The 19,587-nt window shown below is 45.7% G+C and overlaps 1 protein-coding gene across 3 annotated transcripts in view; it reads right to left on the bottom strand.

Moving 5' to 3' along the window:
* The window catches only part of KIF26B (kinesin family member 26B), a 453,264-nt gene that overhangs the window by 52,193 nt on the left and 381,484 nt on the right, over nucleotides 1-19,587 (bottom strand). For all 3 annotated transcript variants that reach the window (XM_057507852.1, XM_057507851.1, XM_057507853.1), the window contains 4 exons: nucleotides 17,046-17,252; nucleotides 12,371-12,464; nucleotides 11,100-11,362; nucleotides 8,075-8,258 (listed from right to left, as the gene is read on the bottom strand). In XM_057507852.1, coding sequence (XP_057363835.1) covers nucleotides 8,075-8,258; nucleotides 11,100-11,362; nucleotides 12,371-12,464; nucleotides 17,046-17,252 — 748 coding nt within the window. The remainder of the gene's footprint in view (nucleotides 1-8,074; nucleotides 8,259-11,099; nucleotides 11,363-12,370; nucleotides 12,465-17,045; nucleotides 17,253-19,587) is intronic.

The raw sequence follows: 19,587 nt of genomic DNA, 5'->3' as shown, positions 1-19,587 counted from the left end.
ACCGGTCTTTCTGCCCTGTTTCCCTAATATTGGGGTCCCTGTCCCTTTAAGACTTCCAAAAAGCGCTCGCCAAAACAAAGCAGCAAAAAAGCAAAAAAAAAAAAAATGGTCGCGCGCTTTTCTTATGTCCTCTGTCGCCCAGCCTCCAGTGCCTGCTCACTGTTCTTGCTGCCCTGTTTTCCCAGTATCGAGGGCCCTGCACTCTGGCCCGGATGGCTGGGGCTGGGTGTTCGGCAGCCCTGGGCTCCGTCTCCCTCCCGCTCTGCCTGCTCTTCTCCCGCCGGGAGCTGGGGGGAGGGGCGCTCGGCTCCCGCGGGGCCGGGGCTTGTATCTTACCCCCTTCGCGAGGCGCTGGGTTCTCTCAGGTGTGGATGTGGTCTGGATATTGTCCTGTGTCCTCTGGTCTTTATTCTAGGAAGGGTTGTCTTTGTTATATTTTCATAGATATATGTTGTTTTGGGAGGAGATTTCCGCTGCTCTACTCACGCCGCCATCTTCCGCCCCACCCCAAAATAATCATATTTAATGTAAATAGTCTGAATACGCTTATTTAAAAGGTAGAAATTGTCAGACTAGATTAAAAAGTCAGACTTTACTCCTACATGCTACCTAGGAGAAATGTACTTCAAATATAAAGTAACAGTAAGTTGAAAATATAAGTGTGGAACACAATAAACATACAGTGAACATGAGAGCTGGAATGACTACATCAATTTCATACCAAAATGTTAGTGGCAAAGAACATTTAATAAGGATAAAGGGAGTGATTTGATTGTCATAACAATACAAGATGTTTCTACACCTAGTACCAGAAATTCAAATACATGAAGCAAAATCTGATAGAACTGCAGGAGAAAATGGGCAAGTCCAAATTATAGCTAGAGATCTCAAATACCCGCTTCTCAATAATTGACATAGCAAGTAGACAGAAAACCAGTAAGGATGTAGGAGATTTGAACAACACTATCAACCAAATTGTCCTACGTGACATTTACAGAACACTCAACCCAATGACAGCAGAATATACATTCTTTTGAAGCACACACAAAACATTTACCAAAATAGGCCATATACTGGCCCATAAAACAAGGGTTTTTAAAGAAGTCACATCATTCAAAGTATGTTTTTTGACACAGTGGAATTAAATTAGAAGTCAATTATAAAAAGATATCTGAAAAATTCCCAAATATTTTGAAACTCAACAATACAGCTCCAAATAACCTATGGTCAAAAAATAAATAAAAATGAAAATTGAAAAGTGTTTTTCAGTGAATGAAAGTGAAAACACAACATGTTCAAATTTGTGAGATGCCACTAAAGAAACATTTCAGAGGAAATTTACAGCATTCAAGTCTATATCAGAAAACAACAAAGGTCTCAAATCAATAATCTCAGCTTCCACCTTAAGAAATTTAAAAAAGATAAGCAAATTAAAGACTAAACGGCAGACAGAAAAAATTGACATAAAAGCAGAAATCAGTGGCAGAGAAAACTAAAAACAATAGAGAAAAAATCAATGAAACCCAAAGATGGTTCTTTGAAAAGATCAATAGAACTGATAAATCTCTAGCACAATTGATCAGGAAAGAAAGAGAGAAGACACAAATTACCAATGTGAGGAAGGAGAGAGGGGGCCTCACTACAGTTTTTATAGATCTCAAAAAGATGATAAGGAAACTTTCCACCAGTAAATTGGGCAACTTGGAAGAATGAGCAAATTTCTTGAAAGATGTAAAGTATCAAAGCTCATTCAAGAAAGGTATTGAGACTGGAAAAAAGAAGTTTAACTGTCTTTATTTGCAGACTACATGATCATCTATGTAGAAAATCTATCAGAATCCACAAAAAAAGGTAACTAGAATCAGTGAGTGCAGCAAGGTCATAGGATACAAGATTAACAGACAAAAATCAACTCTTTCTATACAGTAGTTAAAAACCACTAGAAATTGAAATTTAAAACACCATTTATAAGAGCATAAAAATATGAAATACATGGGGATAGATCTGACAAAGAAAGATCTGGACGGTGGAAACCATAAGACATCGCTGAGAGAAATGAATGAAAACCTAAAAATCTAGAGAGATAAACTGTGTTTGTGGGTCAGAAGTTCTAGAGATTTACCCAAAAGGAAAGGAAGTATACATCCATACAAAGATTTGTAGATGAATATACATAGCACTTTGATTTGTAACAGCCCCAAACTGGAAACAGCACACATGTCCATTAGCAGGTGACTGGATAGGCAAACTGCGGTATATCTACACAATGGACTATTACTTAGAAATAAAAATAAATGATCAATATATGCAACAAAGAGGCTGAATCTCAAACTAATATGCTATGTGCAAGAAGCTACTCAAAACTGTATGGTATGATTCCACTTACATAAAATTCTAGGAAATTCAAGCTAAGGTAGAGGAACTGAAGCCCATCAGTGGTGCCTGGGGTGGGGAGGGGCAGGGAGAGGAGCTGGGGGGAGTGATTCCAATGGGTCCCAAGGAAACATTTGGGGGTGATGGATGGATATGTTCATTATCTTGAGGGTGGTGATAGTTTCATGGGTATATACATATGACAAAACTCATCAAGTTATATACTATAAATATGTGCAGATTATTGTATCTCCAGCATATCTCGTTAAAGCTGTTAAAAAGAAAGCAGGAAACTTGCCCCTGCCCACTGCTGTTGCTTCTAGCACAGCTACAGTTCCCCCCCACCTCCCCCTACTCTGCGGGGAGGGCAAGCAGGTGAGGTAGAGATGGAAACTTCCCAAAGCTGCTGTGGAAGCCACACCAGTGGGGGCAAGGTGGAAAGGGGGCTGGGTGAGAAAGCTGATGCTGGGAGTGGCCTGTGGGCATGTCTGGGCACCAGTGGGTGTTGAGGAGCCTGTGGGCAGAGACTGGGCATCCACACATCTATCTGCAAGCAAAGCACCTGGGACCATGCTGATGCGGCAGAGTGGCATGCTGCTCACACCTCGGAGGAAAACATTCAGGACTCAGTCTTAACCAGAACCTACCCTCCACCCTCAGGGACTTCCACGTCTAGGACTGAGAAAAATGGGATAAGTGTTCACAGCAAGCATAATGTTTCAGTTCAGGCTCCCCAGTTACTGTGGTACATCTACGGCCAAGAACTCTCACATGAAAGATGTTATATTTGTTTACCTTCCACTCTCCCCAGTAACCTTAAAAGGGAAGATATAATATGTCACTTCTCTTTTATCCCATTTTGTACCGCGTGAGATCAGTTCAAGGCGGCGTGCTAGAGAAATAGTTATTTTTAAAGCAAAATATCGTCTGTTTTGCAACCTAATTATATAGACAGGAGAAGCTCAGATATTTCATATGCGCCACAGATTAAAGGGCAAAGACAGAGACCAATTTGGACTTTCAGACTCTAATAGTCCATTTGATGTAATGGAATAAAATGCATAATGTATATGTAGTAAAAAAGAACACAGAGAACAAAAGGCTCAGTTTAGACTGTGCTGAAGAATAATATAATAAAATACCTATAATTATACCTGCATGACTCAAAATGAGAGTCACGTTTAAGCAATGGAAAAATTGACTCCGCTCTACAGCCACTGGAGTTTCAATAGTCACAGAATTCTGAATTTCCCACATTGTGCTTAATCTACAAGGGTATGAGCACAGACCACTTGCTATTATCAAGAATTTGCATTACTACAAGTGGCTGGAGAGAAAGCAGTTCTATAGTTAATAAGTGAGATCAGTAATAGCAGGTGAGAAGCAGATTCCTCATTGACCTCTCAGATTCCAGAGATTACAGCAACAGGGTAAAGCAACCTAACTCGGTCTGCCTTGAGTACCCTTTATTTATATTCTAATATTTATATTTTAAGTCTAGAGCTTAACCAAACCAAATTACTCATATGCCCTGGTCTCCCCACAAGAAGCAATAGTCTAATTTTGACCCACTCCTGAGCCACTCTGCCAGCTCCTGTGTATTCAGCACCTGGTATGTGCCAGGAAATACTAAACTCTCCTAATGTCACTTCATTCCTACAAAAATCCTGTAATGCAAGAATTGGCTCCATTTGATAGATGAGGAAAATGAGTTCACGGCTGTTAAATAAACTGCCAAGATCTCATAGAAAATTAATGCTGCATCTAAGATGAAAATCCAGAAGTAGCTATAAAGCATGCAGAAGCTCTTTGAATCACCTTCCCATAACACAGTGGCTCCCAAACTTTGCTGCACATCAGAATCACCTTGGAATCTAAAAAAATATGGCTGCCTGGCTCCACTGCCAGGTTTTCTAACTTAATTGACTTGGAGTGCAACATAGGCACTGAGAGTTATAGAAAAGCTCTCTAGAAGATTCTAATTGCAACAAAGTCTGGGATCCACTGCTTTTTCACCTGGCCTGGTTAGCTAATGCTCCCTATCACTTGTGTAAGGCAGCTGACTGATGCCCAGGGCATGCAGTGCTGGCTAACCTCTAGTTTGTCTATGCACTTTTGCTCCAAAAAAATGAGCTCTATATTTATCCAGGGTCAGCTGAGCTCCCTCCTAAACTTTATTATGCCACTTGTTATTACAGATCTAAGTATCGAATGTTATATAAATCAATACAATATGATTGTGTAAAGAAAGTTAATGTTTCTTTAAAAACTAAACTCAATGCTTTGGAAAAATGTGATAAAAATGAGGTTTTTTTTTTTAGATGCTGAATTAAAGGTGCGAATGAGAAATTACAGAGTGGAACAAATTTTAAGAATCTAGAAAAAGTCTATACCCAAGTGGCTGCACAAGTATCTTTTAAGTTCTGAATCACTTAGAAGATATCTCAAAGCCTGCATGCAGCCACCCTCTAGGCACAGGGCTTTGCTGTTAGGAATAGTGGATTCAAGTCATTCCAAGACACATAAAGAAAGAGTGATTTGTTGTGAAAAGAAAACTGAGATGAAGGAAATAGTCTGATCAGACTGGTAAGCGGATGAGGGCAGGCACAAGCGGGCGCCTGTGTACACACTCATTCATTCACGCAGGCTCACACTGGCCAGCCCCGCCTCACACAGTCTCACCTACAGGCAATAAAGCAAATGATCAAATCAGACCCAGGGTCATTCTGGACCCTGGGCAATAGTTGCTTGCAAGTTTAGATTCCTCATCAAAGTGATGCCATTAAAAACAGTCTCTATCAACAGTATACACCTGAAACTTGTCTCACGAACATATTGATCACCCTGATGTGTCACTATCCTGCTGCATCCTGCTCTGCTCTCCTAGCAGACCCATCTGTATGGAGAGCAGCTCCTGATCACTAAGGTCCTTTGTGTCCCTATCCCATTGCTGGAATTCCCTAGGGGGTTCTCAGCCTTCAGAGAGTTTGCTCAGCAAAGCAGCAGAAGGGTCCATGGCAGGTGAAGAAAAATCAACCCTACTAATGCTCTAAAAAATCTTTTAAACCAGAGAAAACCAGAAAAGTTTTTAAGTTTACCCTAGTGCTATGTGCAAAACAGTAATACATCAACATAGAATTTTCTGTGCTATCTTGCCTGGACATGTTTAAAACATACAAGCATTATGTGTGTGTGTATAAAACATATGTGTACAAGGTTCAGTGCATATATACATATGGTGTGTTTAGTTCCTGCAGCAGAAATGTCTTGAATCCATCATCTGAGCTTCTAATGGCCAGTTAACAGCAGTCTGCTCTGCTTTCTGCTTCCCTGCAGGGTGACTAATTAATAAACTTGCCCTTAATTGAGTTCTGGCTGCCAGGTCCCCAGGGACTTTTGCTTTTATATATATATATATATATATATATATATATATATATATGTATGTATGTATGTAAACAAAAATTTCCATTTTAAACAACACACCAAATCTCCTCATTATATCTTAAATAGATGTAAATTCACTGAAGTCAAGCAAGCCTTGGGCTGGGAGGCTGGGAGAAGTCTGGCCTGGACTTCTTTCCCTGCTGAAAAGCCCCACATTGTGGCACGCAGGTGACATTCTTAGTTCCCTTGGGGCTCGCCCCCACGTCAGCCTGGACTGCTCCAACTCTTTGTTCTCATCTACACATACATTAGGAAGTGCCTAAAAGAGGTTTTGGACACCATTAATGGTATTTGTCTTTTCCTCTACCCTGAATTTATTATTTAAAAGCAATTTGCTTTCACAATTTACAAATAGGAAGAAGATAAGTTTGATGTTAAATATTTAATAAGTGCCCAGGACTCATTAAGTACTGAGTTGGGGTGGATTGTTGGGTTTAGGGACCGTCCAAGCCTATGTTTTTGTGGCAGCTGAATATTAAGTTCTTACAGTTGAAGTAATTTAACTGTTTGTTTTCAACACTCCTCCCTACTTTCAGATTCCAAATTGAGAGTAGAATGATGAGAAAAAAAAGTGAAAACTGGAAGAGTTGTTTTCACTTTGAGTTGGCACCTAGAAGGAGATGGAGGTTAACCTACCTCCTGAGTTCTGCTCAGTGCCATTTGGAAGGCATTTGGCTCAAGAAACAGATTGTTTTGTAGTTCCCCTTTGCTGAAAGTGTGAGAATCTACTGCAGGGTTTGGTTATTACTATTATGACTATTGACAGCTTAAGAGAATAAAGTAAACACTTTTCAGACTCCCAAATTCATGCTTGTAAGACATAACCCAGAAAAACCAGTGAGAGCAGGATTTAAAGCCAGCCTCCAGATTGTTAGCAAAAATGTGGATAAAAATTCTCTTATGGATTTTAAAGGTCTGATTGTTCTCATCCCTATCCTAATCCCTTTTTTCCTTCTTTAAGAAAGTTTTTATAAACAGAAGTGCTGTACATGGTGTGAGCCCCTCATTGAGAATTAGTCTCCCCTGAAGGATTTTTATTCAAAATATTTTGCACGCTCCTAGTCAGACCTTTATCAAAATGGCTGGTTTCAAGAGAGATTGTCTGCTGATGGCAGCCTGGCAGGCCTGCCGTGCTGCCAGGGTAGCCAGCAAGCGCCTGTGTCTCTTGATTCCTGGGCAGCAGCCAGCATGGGTCGCTGAGGCTGCTGGTCAGAGCCAGGGGCATTAACCATGGTTGGTTATATGGTGAGATTGCAGTCCTGCAGGTAAAGGTAGTGCGGGCGGCAGGCTTCGAGGCTCAGTCAAAACTAGAGGAACAGGTGGCAAGAAAACCAAGTGAACAATCGACACAGGTGACAACACGGATGAACCTCAAATGCATGGTGCTAAATGAAGGAAGCCGGGCACGAAAGGCCACATATAAAGCATGGGGTTCCATTTATATGATGTTCTGTATAAAAGCAAAAATATGTAAGGAGAAAGGTCAGATCAGGGGTTGTCAGGGGCTAGTGTTGGGGAGGGGCTGAGTAGAAAGAGCAAGAGGGAACTTGAGGTGGTAACAACTTTGTTCTCCATCCTGATAGTGCTGGTTACAGGACTGCAGAGATTTACATAAAGAGGGTGTGTGTTACTAAATGTAAATTATACATCATTTAAGCCGATTTAAAACAACAATTAAGGAGCAGGAAGCTGGCAGAAGACTGGGCCCACAGAGCCATTGGGATAGGGACCAAGAGAGCTTCCGTTTGGGGGAGACAGATGCCCCAAGAGGGGCCTGGGTATTTACAGGGACATGTTCTGATGGGCACTACCTGAGTGAGCCAGGCAGCCAGGGTCTGGTTAGTTATTCAAAGGGGGATTTATCAACTGTTTACAAATCAGGACTCTGTTTCTTTCAGGTCCATATGGTGGACTCGAGCTCAAGATCAGGGACATACTACCAAGGCACTCTGGTGGGCAAGTGTCAGTCTTTCACGACGAGCACCTTTGAGGTTTGTGAACAAAAAATATTCCTGAGCAGGTGTGTTGTTTTGCAGGCGTGCTCTCGCATCTTCCCGAGGAGATTGTGTTTGTGAATTATCTTTCCCAAAGCGAACCCTTTTCCCTTGGACAGTTCAAAACCGCTGCCCAGACTTGACAGTGACCTGGAATTCCACAAGCTGCACACTGGTGGAACTGCACCACACGGGGAAAGGGCGGCGGATGCCCTGCATAAGGGGTGTCTCGCGGGCTGGGGGGAGAGTGGCCGACTTACTTCCACCCTTGCCGCTCTTCTCCATCCTGTACTGGTAGATGTGCAGGGTGAAGAGCATGTGGGAGTTGCGGTGGTCGTCCTCATCGCAGTCCTGCTGGTGGCCCCGGCGGGAGGCAATGGCAGCGTCCAGGAAGAAGGCGGCCTTCTCCGCGGTGGGCGCCCGCAGCTCGCTCTGGTTCTGCAGCTGGAAGACACAAGCTAAAAGCTGATGCCGCAGATTGAGGAGGGCCTGCCTGCCCCTCACGATGGCTGTCTACTCCCTGCACACAACTACAAGCCTCTGGAAAGTCCTTCTGAAACAAGGTCTTGTATGCACATGCAATTCTCAGCTTAATTAGTTCACTTCTGAAGGTTAATCTTGAGCACTCTTACTGCATGAAACACCCGTTTTGCAATCTAAGTGGTATCTGTAGCTACTGGGTGCGCAGAGCGAGTGGTTGCACCTGAGTGACTGGGGAGCAGGGGGCCAATCCTGATCTCTGCAGAGGACAGCAAGCCAACACCCTGCGCTGTCCCCTTGTCTAAGAAAACAGCGGCTGTGACTGCATCTTGCTGTCAAAGAGCAGGATGGTTGGAGATGGGTAGGCTGCCCAGTGGGATGTTAGTCCAGATAGCATTGGTGTCCCAAAGGAGTAAAAATACCTGGTCAGCTTTAGTCCAACTCCCAACTTTTCCAGCTATTTAATTTGAGGCCACACTGATGAACACAGTTATAAATTAGAAAAGTAAAAGACACATGGAAACAGCTGAGATACTCATCTGTATCACTTAGAGGATATCTGCTTTTCTCTTTAGTCCCTAAGTTCATACTCAGGGCATACTCAACTGTGAAAGGAAGCATTGCGGGTAATGGGTCTGAATCCTATGACCCCCCTGGCAATTATACTAACCTTAATCAGAATGTATCAGAATTTGACCTACTCTCCTTTTTGGGAAGAAAAGGAAACTTGTATTTCTGATTTATGCAAAGAAACGTTCTGCAGTGTGTGCCACGCTGTTAGTGCAGATCCTGACAATGCTCTGTTCTGCCTCCAGCTGCGCCTTTTGCCCTGACCTGTGAGAACCCAAACCCCCAACTCTGCAAACTACAGTGATTCTGTTGTGCTTGTTATTTTGCACTCAATATGGCTAGAAAATAAACCAAACAATTTTTAAAGATTTTTTTTTCAACAGGAGGGGTTAAAATAAAGAGGAATCTGGTCTCTTCCTCTCCTCCGTGGCCCTCCATTACCCTGACGGAACTTCACCAGCAGAGTTTATGAAAGTGAATGCAAGTTCCAGCACATCTGAACATCCAGATAAAGCTGAGGTGGGAGTGGGAGGGGGTCACTCATCCACATGGTGCCGGCAGATACCACCTGAGTGTGTCTGTGCATAAGAACAGTGATTCTCAAAATGTCCCTGCACCAGCAACGACAGCATCACAGGGAACTTACTAGAAATGCTATTTTGGGGGCTCTGTCCTGGGCTCACTGAATCAGAGATTCTAGAGCAATCTGTGGTTTAACAAATCCTCCAGGTGCCTCTGATGAAGACTAAAGTTTGAGAACCCCTGGATTAAGGTTTGCATGACCAATTAGTTGGCTTTCTCATTAGATTCCACATCTAATTAGATCTGAGAGAGTGAACTGGGGCACCTCTTGGCTTCCACAGTTCTAGAAATTGCACTGCTAGATACCAAATTGTATCTGATGCATCTGTTAAAACTATAAACAGCCAGTTTTAGTCATATAGGTACCCACCCTTTGGGAGTTTCAGAGAATAACCAGGCAATCATAATTGATAATCAGGAGAAACATCTAAGAGGTCTTCTTGGACAAAGTGACATCTAGCTGATCCCTAAAGGATAAGGAGTTAGCCAGAGGAAGAGTGAGTGGGAAGGAGGAGTGTTCCATGCACAGGGAACAGAATGTGCAAAGGCCAGAGGTATGAGGGAACATGGCTGGTGCCTTAGAGCCTTACTACTGAAAGTGTGGTCAATCATTGTGAAACTCTTAAAAATTCATAGTCAGGGGTCCTGTCTCAGACCTTCTGAACCAGAACCTGAATTTTAACAAGATCCCCAGTGATTCAAATAAATGAACACTGAATTTTGAGAGGCATTGCTTTCTTCAGGGACCTAAATGTAATTTAAAAGGAGCAGCAAGGAGGGGAGTGGTAAGAGATGATGCTAGAAAGGTCGGGGGCAGGTCATGTAGGACCTCACAAATCAAGAGTTTGAGAATGGAGGATTTAAACAGAAACAGAAGGCTCTGCTTACAGCAGGGCAAGAACATGGTCAGGGGTGAGTAGGTGGGATGACAAGGGGGCTCCTCACCTGTGAAAACAACCCTATTTGGCATGAGGCAGCCATTCAGCAGAAGCAACACCCACCTAAGGAAGGTGATGATGAAAGTAGGGAATGATGCCTACTGCCAGGACCGGGGGAACTGACTCTTTTCCCTATAAACCGGGAGCCGCTCCATCGGCCCCACACCTACCATCAAACAGCAAGGCAGAGATGCTCCTAACAGGCACACCATCCTGGAAAGGTGAACTGGAGCTTCTCCTGACTTCCATAGTTCTAGCAATTATATCATGGTTCTACTTAAAAAGTGGTTCTTCATTTTTCCTATAGCACTACTATTCCGGCTGTAAGCCAGTGCCAGAAACAGTTTATAGAGCCATAAACAGCCCCAGTAATGGCTGAAGCTATTTGTGCAGAGCAGTAAATATTTTGGTTGTTGTTAAACAAAAGAAAGATTGTATTTTTTTTGAAAGGGGCATAAAGAAAGTGAATTCCATTTCCCCTAACTAGCTACAACAACTGTGGCTCCTGCTTATTGTCAATTTGATTCAAGGTACAAATATTTGGGCTGAGCAAGCAGATGGCCCTGCAGCTGCAGGCCGCGAGGCTCCAGGCTGCTTTACAGTAAACACTCACAGCCATCGCGGTGTGCATGCTGAGAGGGTCAGGGGTGAGCTGCCCCAGCCTCTGAGGCAGGGGTGCACCACCTCAGAGCCACCTCGCTCCAGAAGCAATCACCTGCGTGCCACAGATGGGGTCCTCGCACAGGTACACGCCAGGGGACTGGCCATCCTGCAGGCTGCCCGTGGCCACCTCAGATAGCAGGTCCCGAAGGTTCTCCTCTTTGCCCCACACCTCCACAGCTGAAATCCGCACTGAGAAACGTGCCCCTGTCTTCTCCTTGCGCTCATTTATCAGCTTGAAGAGCCACGAGATGGTACAGGGGATGATGCCGAGGCTCTGCATGGAGTCATCCTTGCCGATCATGGTGTAGGACTTCCCTGGGGGCACGGGCAGAAAGAAGAGTCTGGGTGTCATTTGGTAGGCTCTCGAGCATAGATGCCAAGAATGCAGAAGAAGGGCATGGGGAGTGGGGGACGGGAAGGAAGAAAAGGAAAAGGCATGAGAAATACTGGAAAGAAAAAAAGCACTTGAAAGCCTTTGACACCAACAAAAGCATTTCCTAGCTCTGCTGATTAAAGAGCTGTTCCAAAACATGATAGCCTGGCTATGACAAGATTCAATCGCGATTTACCGGAGGAGGACCCCGGACTTCACACGCTAGCCAGTCGCTGCAGGGTTTTACATGTGGGGAAGGCAGAGCTTTCATCACTGTTATGGTTCCTTTTATCACCACCCCACAGATTAAATCCACCAACTTACACTTTATATCCTTTCTCAAGTTAATGCTGTGCATATTTTTACAGCATGAGTGAATTCCATTAAAATCTGGATCATACTTTGATCAGATCACAAGGGCAGCGGCAGTGAGATGAAATGGGCTTTCTGTCCTGGCCTCGAACTGGCCTCTGCTGGAATCCCCACCAAGGGTCACTTTCGGAGCCTTAAGGGCCTCAGCATCAAAACAGCCATGGGGCTGTTTCACTGCTTCCTCCCCATCCCCGCTTCAGCACAGGTGTGTGCCTAATAGCAGGAAGCTGGGAGGCAAGCACGCTGTCCTGAATCCACTCTGAATCCTCTGTGGGGGGTGGGCAGGGGCTCCTCTGCTTCCCAACAGTCCTTGACGCTGCTCAGCAAATGTACGGCTGCCTGCTGGCTTTCTGACCTGGACCAGGGGGGCACAACCCCACTAGTCCTTTTCCATATCCAAGGCTTTCCTGGATGTCTGTCCACTAAGATGAACATCTACATTTCAAAAGCAGAAACAGCTATTCCTGCCACTCAGTTCAGCACCTAAGAACATCCAAGGACTCTGGGACCAACAGAGAGAAACAAATAGGGTGCCTTGGAATCCAGTGAGCTGCACAAAAAGAAAAGCTCTCACTGACCCAGCTTGGCGTGGCCGAAACAGAACACGCAGCCGTCTGCCCCGTTGACCACAGACTGGATCACCTCCGCCACCGTTCCTGCACACACTTCAGCCTGCAGACACAAGGAGACACTGTGGTGAGTGGACCCTGTGCCCTGGAGCCCATTTTCTGGGACTCGGGGTCCCAGAGTCCTGGTGTTCCCCACCAGTGCGCCTCTCTGGGGCTGAACGATGCCGAGCGTCACCTCTGCTCATTTGTGGCGTGTGCTGACCATACAGGAGCAGCAGAGGGGAACACGGTGCTTCACAGGCCTCATGTCTCCCTGATCCAGGCGTTTAAACCTGGATTTGCCCTCTGCTAACTAGATCCTTCACACACATACACACGCACGCACATGTACACATACATGCATCTGTACACACACACACACATGTACACACGCAGCTTATGAAATGAGACAGGCTCACCAAAGGGAAAAAGCTGATATGCAATTTCAGGAAAGTGATCTTGAGACACAACAGTTCTGAATAAGCAGGAGGTCTGCAAAATGTATGTCCACTTTCTCTCCCAATATCCTTCCTCTTCCCCACCCTCCTCTTTTCAGAACCAGCCTTTTCTTTCTTCCTCTGCAGACCACGTCAGTCACCATTTGCTGGTCTGCTGTGCCCTTTCTCCTGCTGTATCTCACCTCCACCTCAGTCAGGAGATCCTCATACAGGGGCCAGGCACTGGAGACCATTGTATTTCCCCATTAACACCCAGTGATACAGCCAACAGTAAGGACTCGGTAACTGTGGTCTGACTTGGAGATCTGGGAAGCATCTCGGGTGAGCAGTGGAGGCTTTCACAGCAGCAGGAGGACAGACTTATTTGCTGTGTCTCAGGATTGCGTCCAGCTCTGGGAGCACTCAGAGGCTGTGCCAGCGAGCAGCCTCCCAGTGTGAATCTGGGAACCAGGGCCTCATCCGTGAATGTAGTCACTCAGTTGCAGGTAGCAGAGCATGACGATCCACAGAATTCAGAAATCAATTTTCTCTCCCAAACTGAAATTGAAAAACCACATTCCCTGCCATTGTCAATGGTTCCAACAGACGCCTCAGCCACACTGCTGGGGGTGCCTCCTAGGCAGAGGGGTGGCAGCTCAAGGCCCCCATGGAGACCGCAGGATCTGTCACATACCCTGGACCTGAGCAGTGAGAGGCACTAAACCCTGAGACTGAGGCACTAGAATCAGGATGGAATTTGCCAGAGACACCCCTGCAGTGAGGGAAGTTACAGCTGAGTCAACTCTGCCCTCTTTGGGCAGAAAGTGAGTTGTGGATTAGGAGGCTGAGAGCCCGCTACGAGCCAGCCATGAAATAAACTGTATGAGATTCAAGGTGAGCACGGAGAAAGCTGGTTGAGAGTGGACCAAACTGCCGTCTTGAGTCATCTGTGCGAAGGTCCAAAAACAGAGATGATGCAGGAGCAGCCTCCTAGGGCTCAGGGTAGGCAGGCCTTCCCCTGCAGAACTCCTGCCCAGGGTCTGCTGAGAAGAGAGTGGCCAGTGGCCTGTCCGTCTGGTATTTGTGAGGAGCTGACAATGGCCCCTGGAGGCCCTGCCTGACTTTCCTGGTGAGCCTGGAGAGGCAGGCAGCCTGCTCCGGCAGCCACCCTGTGAGCAGGGCCAGGACTGCAGGAGCCTCTGCTTAGCTACAGGTCTGAGTTCTCCCACCACCTCTCCTGCTGTGGACTGACTGTATTCCACCCAAATTCATATTTAGATCTGTAACCCACAGTGTGATAGATTTTAGAGGTGGGGCCTTCGGGAAGGATGAGGTCTCATGCGTGGAGCGGGATCAGCGCCCAGAGAGCCCCCCGCCTTCCGACGTGTGAAGACACGGTGACAAGATAGCTATGAATCAGGAAGGGGCCCTTGCTGGACCCAAATCTGCCAGTGCCTTGATCTTGGACTCGACAGTGTCCAGAAAAATTAATTTCTGTTGTTCATAGCCCCCCAGTCTGCACTGTTTTGTTAGGGCAGCCTGAATGTTCTAGGACACCTCCGCAAAGCCAGACCCAGCAGCGGTCTGCCCCGAGGTCTGGTGGGAAGCTGATGACTACTGAGCCCACTTCAGAGTACTCAGGCCAGCTCAGGAGGACACTGGGGAACAAGGGCTGTCCTAATCACCACTGAGCTTCAGGAAGCTGCCATCCTTCGTGGCTGAGAGGAGGCAAAATACAACACGGCACCTGTGGTAGCTGCGCTTCACAGGTCAACAGCAAGGACCTGAGGCAGAGGCCTGCTCTCCACAACTTCCTGCCAGGAGGCTCAAAGGGTGCTCACCCTGCAGGGCTGAACTGGCCATGCCCAGGAGCAGGATTTCACTGTCCACAGTGATGACATAATTGTGAACTGGTTCACGTTTATCGAGGGCATGCCACCTTCTGGCTCTGTCCTAAACTGGTGTCTTCTGTTACGTGTATCAACTCAGTGAATCACAATAGCCTAATGAGGTGCATTTTGGTTCTGTCTTCTTTTCACAGATGAGGACACTGAGGTCCAGAGAGGTGGAGCAATTTGCTGAAAGACACACAGCTTGTAAACAGTGGATAAAATGGCAGTAGGTCAAAGATATGATACCATACCCAGAAGGACACAGAGAGATTGAGGGGAAGGATCCAGGAAAGATCCTGCTCAGGAAAGGGACTATGAGTAGAGACTTAACCTTTGAGTCTCTTTCCTTGTATGTAATGTACACATAGCAATGCCTCCTTATCTTGTACCATGGAAGTCTAGAAAAAATTAAATTGGTTGATGTGTATGAATCCTCTTGGAAACTGCAAATTTATAGAGAAATACAGTCTATTATAATATTGGAAATTTTAACAAAAGTAAAGCATTCTGAAGCAAATGTAACTGTAAAACCAAGCACATAAACTCTGGAGCCAAGTGTGACATGTAAGCACAGACCAGCAGTAAAAATGGTTCTTTTTTCTGAAATAAATCTAAAACTTATTAAGTCCACACTTAACTAGGGTTTGCTATGGAATTCTTACAACTTAGGAAGATTTGCTTTTGAAAAGATTTAACTGTGTCAATTAAATTATGTGTAGGCCATTTATTAGACTCAGTGTTGGGTTTAGATTACTGAGCCCATTGGGTGGTACAACACACAATAAAATGTAATGAAGAGAGAAACTATAAAACTTACTCATAGAGCACTGTCTTTTCATGGTAAAACTCTTCGGGGACACCGCCTACTCAGCAGGTTAATGAATGGACCTACAATATGTGCTGTGTGCCTGCGGTGTAATACAGAAGGCTATGTGAACATCACTACTACACTCAGATGCAACATCAGTGGCAGCCATTAGCACCCTTGTCCTCAGGTTCTACTCCAGGCTCTTAGTTACCCTGTTGCACAGTTTTGTATGAATCTTGGGAAATGCTGCAAATTTATCAGGAAGGTGCAGGTGTCTGATGCCAAAATGCAGGCAAAGTGGGCCACTATATACCTATTATGGGGGTTATAGATGTCCCCTAGAAGATTCAGTCACACCAGTTCACTGCAGATGGATTGTACCAGATGGTATACTGGGTCACCTACGGGACACCTGCTCTTACTGGAACCGACTCTAGGAGCTTCAGTCCAGGAATCTCGGCACCCTGCGGCACCAAGGAACCACCAAATTATACCTATAGCAGATTAACAAAGATGGCCACAATTCTCCACCCTTCTCTCTGTGCATGCCCCTTCAGTGTGATTTTGCAGTTCCTCCGATCAAGATGGGCAATGGAATGTAGCAGAAGTGATATTGTGTCAGTCCTGAGCCTGGTCCTCAAGGCCTGCATGCTGGGATCATGCCACTGTCATGAAAGCAAGCCTAAAGTAGTCTGCTGATTGATGAGAAACAATGTGGAAGAAAGACCAGGTGATTCAGCCAAGGCCAATCCAGACCAGCCTAAAGCTGGTCCAGCCAAGATCAGCAGAGCCCAACCCAGAGCTGATCCCTTATACATAAATGCATCCAGCTAGGAGCAGAAGAATGCTGGCCTGTAAACTCATGAGCAGTAATAAATGCTCTTGTGTGTTAAGCCACTGAATTTTAGGGTGGTTTGTAATGCAGCAATAGCTAACTAATACAACAGCTATCCTTTGCCTCTCTTCTTCCCCACCACTCCACTGACCTGGGACACAAGACTGCAAGTCAGCCTCAGTGTCCCTGCCCAGCACACCAGTTCCTCACTAGGACTACAGATTTGCCTTCTAGAGGGCCCTAGAAGTCTGCCAATTTCTCATCCAGCTCCTTGGAATGTTTTTCCCTTACATATGCACACTCAGAAGCCCAGGTAGGACCAGTTGCTGACACCTTGATGCAGCTGTTCCTGAACTTCCATTTTGCTTGCTATCTTCCTGCTTCTGGGCAACAGCTACTGACTGACTTGCTCTGCCTTCCCTCCAAGGATATGTTTTGTGGCAATCCTGACACAATGCTCCTGCCCAACATGTGACACCAATAATTCAAAAGGACCAAACTATTCAATGGAGCTCAAACTGGCTTCCAAAAGTGTCAGGTAGTTGGAGGAACTGATTCGCCAGAGTGCTCTGGAAGATACCTCCCAGCTCATAGATCCTAGTGAATAGTGAACGTTTCTGGAAACCAACTGACATCACCTGAGCTTAAGAGTCCAGGAGCGGGCTATACTTACCTGAGAAGCATCTTGTGGAAAAACAGCATCAAAGGCAAACATCTTAGGAGGAACTTGGTTGCCCCTCTTTTGGAAGGCATTTTGACCTCCACAGGTCAGGGGGTCATACAAAGTGATTTGCTTCTTCCGTGGGTCCACTTTTAAGAAAGAGCTGGATTCTGCAGTATCGCGGGCCAATGTGGAACAAATGCGAAGCATGACTTTGACCTGTTAAGAAACAAAGGCAGGAAATGACGATGGTGCCTTATGACGGAGCACCCTTATGTGCCCTGGAAGGAGTGTGCATAGCAGTGTGGAACCTATGATGAGATGCACAGTGATGTCGTGTAATCCTTGATGGGTCCTGGGAAAACCGACTTACCAGGTAGGTATTTTGATATGTCCACTACTTCATTACAGAAAGGGCACACCATGTTCTTTATCCTCTTATTAATATAAATTGAAAATTAACTGTACCCTGGTGGCCCAATTATGTAAAGGGACTCTGGCTGACCAAGCTTTGGGGGCTGGTGTAGTTCCCTTGAAGAGAACCACTCACACATCAATAAACCAGAGAGAGAAGTTAGCTCTATAATTTACTCCTCGGCTCTGCTCTTGGAGACAAAAAGCCTCAGTTATTAGTGTCATCATTAAAAGCTTGGGAAATGGCCTGCTTTAAATGGCCAGCATTTGACATGTGTCCTAAGGGGCAATGGTGATAAAAGATTTGTTTGAAACATGTTAATTGGGATCCCATCAAGTGCATATATGTTGTCATTTCAGGGAATGAACACGCATCTTAGTGGGAAACCAGAGGTGGCATCCCTTGAACCCAGCTCCCTGAGTAGCTGCCGAGGGACACTTCCAGTGCTCCTGACCGGCCCAGTTCCACCCCCATGGCCAAGCAGTACTTATGGAAATGGACTACCTGCCCAGAGTGCTAAGGTGAGTGGAAGTCAAGTGACATCACACACACACTGCTCTGGAGCTCAAGTCCTGAGGAAATGGACAGAATTTGCTCCCTTACCTGCTCCTTGCTGGGTCGCTAGTTCTGTCCAAATGTGTTGACCACCTACCATGTGCCGAGCTCTGGGTTAGGCACTGGGGATGCAAAGACATGTAACACATGGTGCAGCAGGGCAAAGAGACAGAGACAGATGATCTTTGTAATATAATGTGGCGAATTCTGCAGCTACATCTAGGGTTATTTTTAAATGCCTCTGTGTCTTGCCCTTTTTATCTAATCAATTGTCAAGTCTGAGGAAATCTCAGTCATGCAGTTTTGGGGAGAGGGGTTGTAAATTTTTAAATAAAATGTTTCAAAGATACAGAAATGCTCAGAGAGTAGTTGATATTGTGCTTAACACAGTGAGATGGCCCTCCTGTTTATCTCAGTCCTGTCCGCTAAGGCCTGGGAGCAAATTTGCAGCAAGCAAAGCTGAAATGTAAAGAACTCCTCGGGCACTGGATTTAGCAGATGCCCTGTGCTCTGCATGCTTTATCGCTTGGGGGTGGCGCTCAGTGTGGATCAGAGGCCCTGTGTCACCGTGGGGGGAGCAAAGGCTGGGAGGAGACCAACCTCTCAGAGTTCCAATCTTGGTTCTCCTATTTCATATAATAACACCTGCTATTTCCTGAGGGCCTTTCTAGTGTGTGTGAAGGCTGCACTGTTAGCTACAGGCCAGTGTATAGGCATGGGTGTCCCACTTTTAAAGAAAACATGTGATCGAACATGCCCCAGATCACTGGACCTATGGGTGGTAAGGCCAGGACCACCATACTTGTCCCATTATGCCCACTGCCACCCCTCCCATATGTAGTCCAATGTCTTGGAGCCTCGTGTTCTCATCTGTGTAATGGGAACAGCAATGCCCATCTCATAGGACTGTAGTGAGATGACACGAATTGACCTGTGAAGCTCTGAGCACAGATGGTGCTCGGCTGCTGGCTCCCCTCCTCTTCCTTCTCCCTGGATTTGCCTCCCTCTGAATTATGATATTTTTCTCTGGCATTTTCCATTCACAGTGTTAAAGATAAAGTCTTAGAACTCCTTGCCCTGGCCTCTGGGGGCCATGAATTGCCAGCATGGAGTCGTGGGGAACCACTGCACATGGAGCTAGGTATTAAGCACTGGACCTTACAAGGCTCCTGTTAGTAAAACACCATCAGGTCCCACCGTCACTGAGTCAGTGACAACAGCCAGCACCTCTGTCTGCACTGCATTCTGGCAGTTTCCTTGCTCCCTGTGAATGTCTCCATCTTACTCCAGCTCCATTCATTTCTATAGTTTGCCCCAGTTACACGGCAGGGGTGCAGAGAGTACGTATTCAGATGTCAACCTCTGGTACGTGGCTGGGGCCCCTGGGCTTTCAGTAAGCAAACGCCCAGCCCAGCCTCTGCATGGTGTGACTCAAGGTTGCTGCAAAGCCAGGCAGAACTGATGGAGTCACATGGCCCACTGCTTTTCTATTTCACAATTTCACATGCAATTTCTGGGTAACTAGATGTGCTGAATGTAAAATATGAGCTAAGGCAGGCAAGGGCCTACAAGGAGAAGCAGGAG

The sequence above is a fragment of the Manis pentadactyla genome, chromosome 9 (assembly GCF_030020395.1).
Source record: "Manis pentadactyla isolate mManPen7 chromosome 9, mManPen7.hap1, whole genome shotgun sequence".
Taxonomy (NCBI): domain Eukaryota; kingdom Metazoa; phylum Chordata; class Mammalia; order Pholidota; family Manidae; genus Manis; species Manis pentadactyla.
The sequence above is the reverse complement of the archived record's forward strand: the minus strand, read 5'-3'. Positions and strand labels throughout refer to the sequence as shown.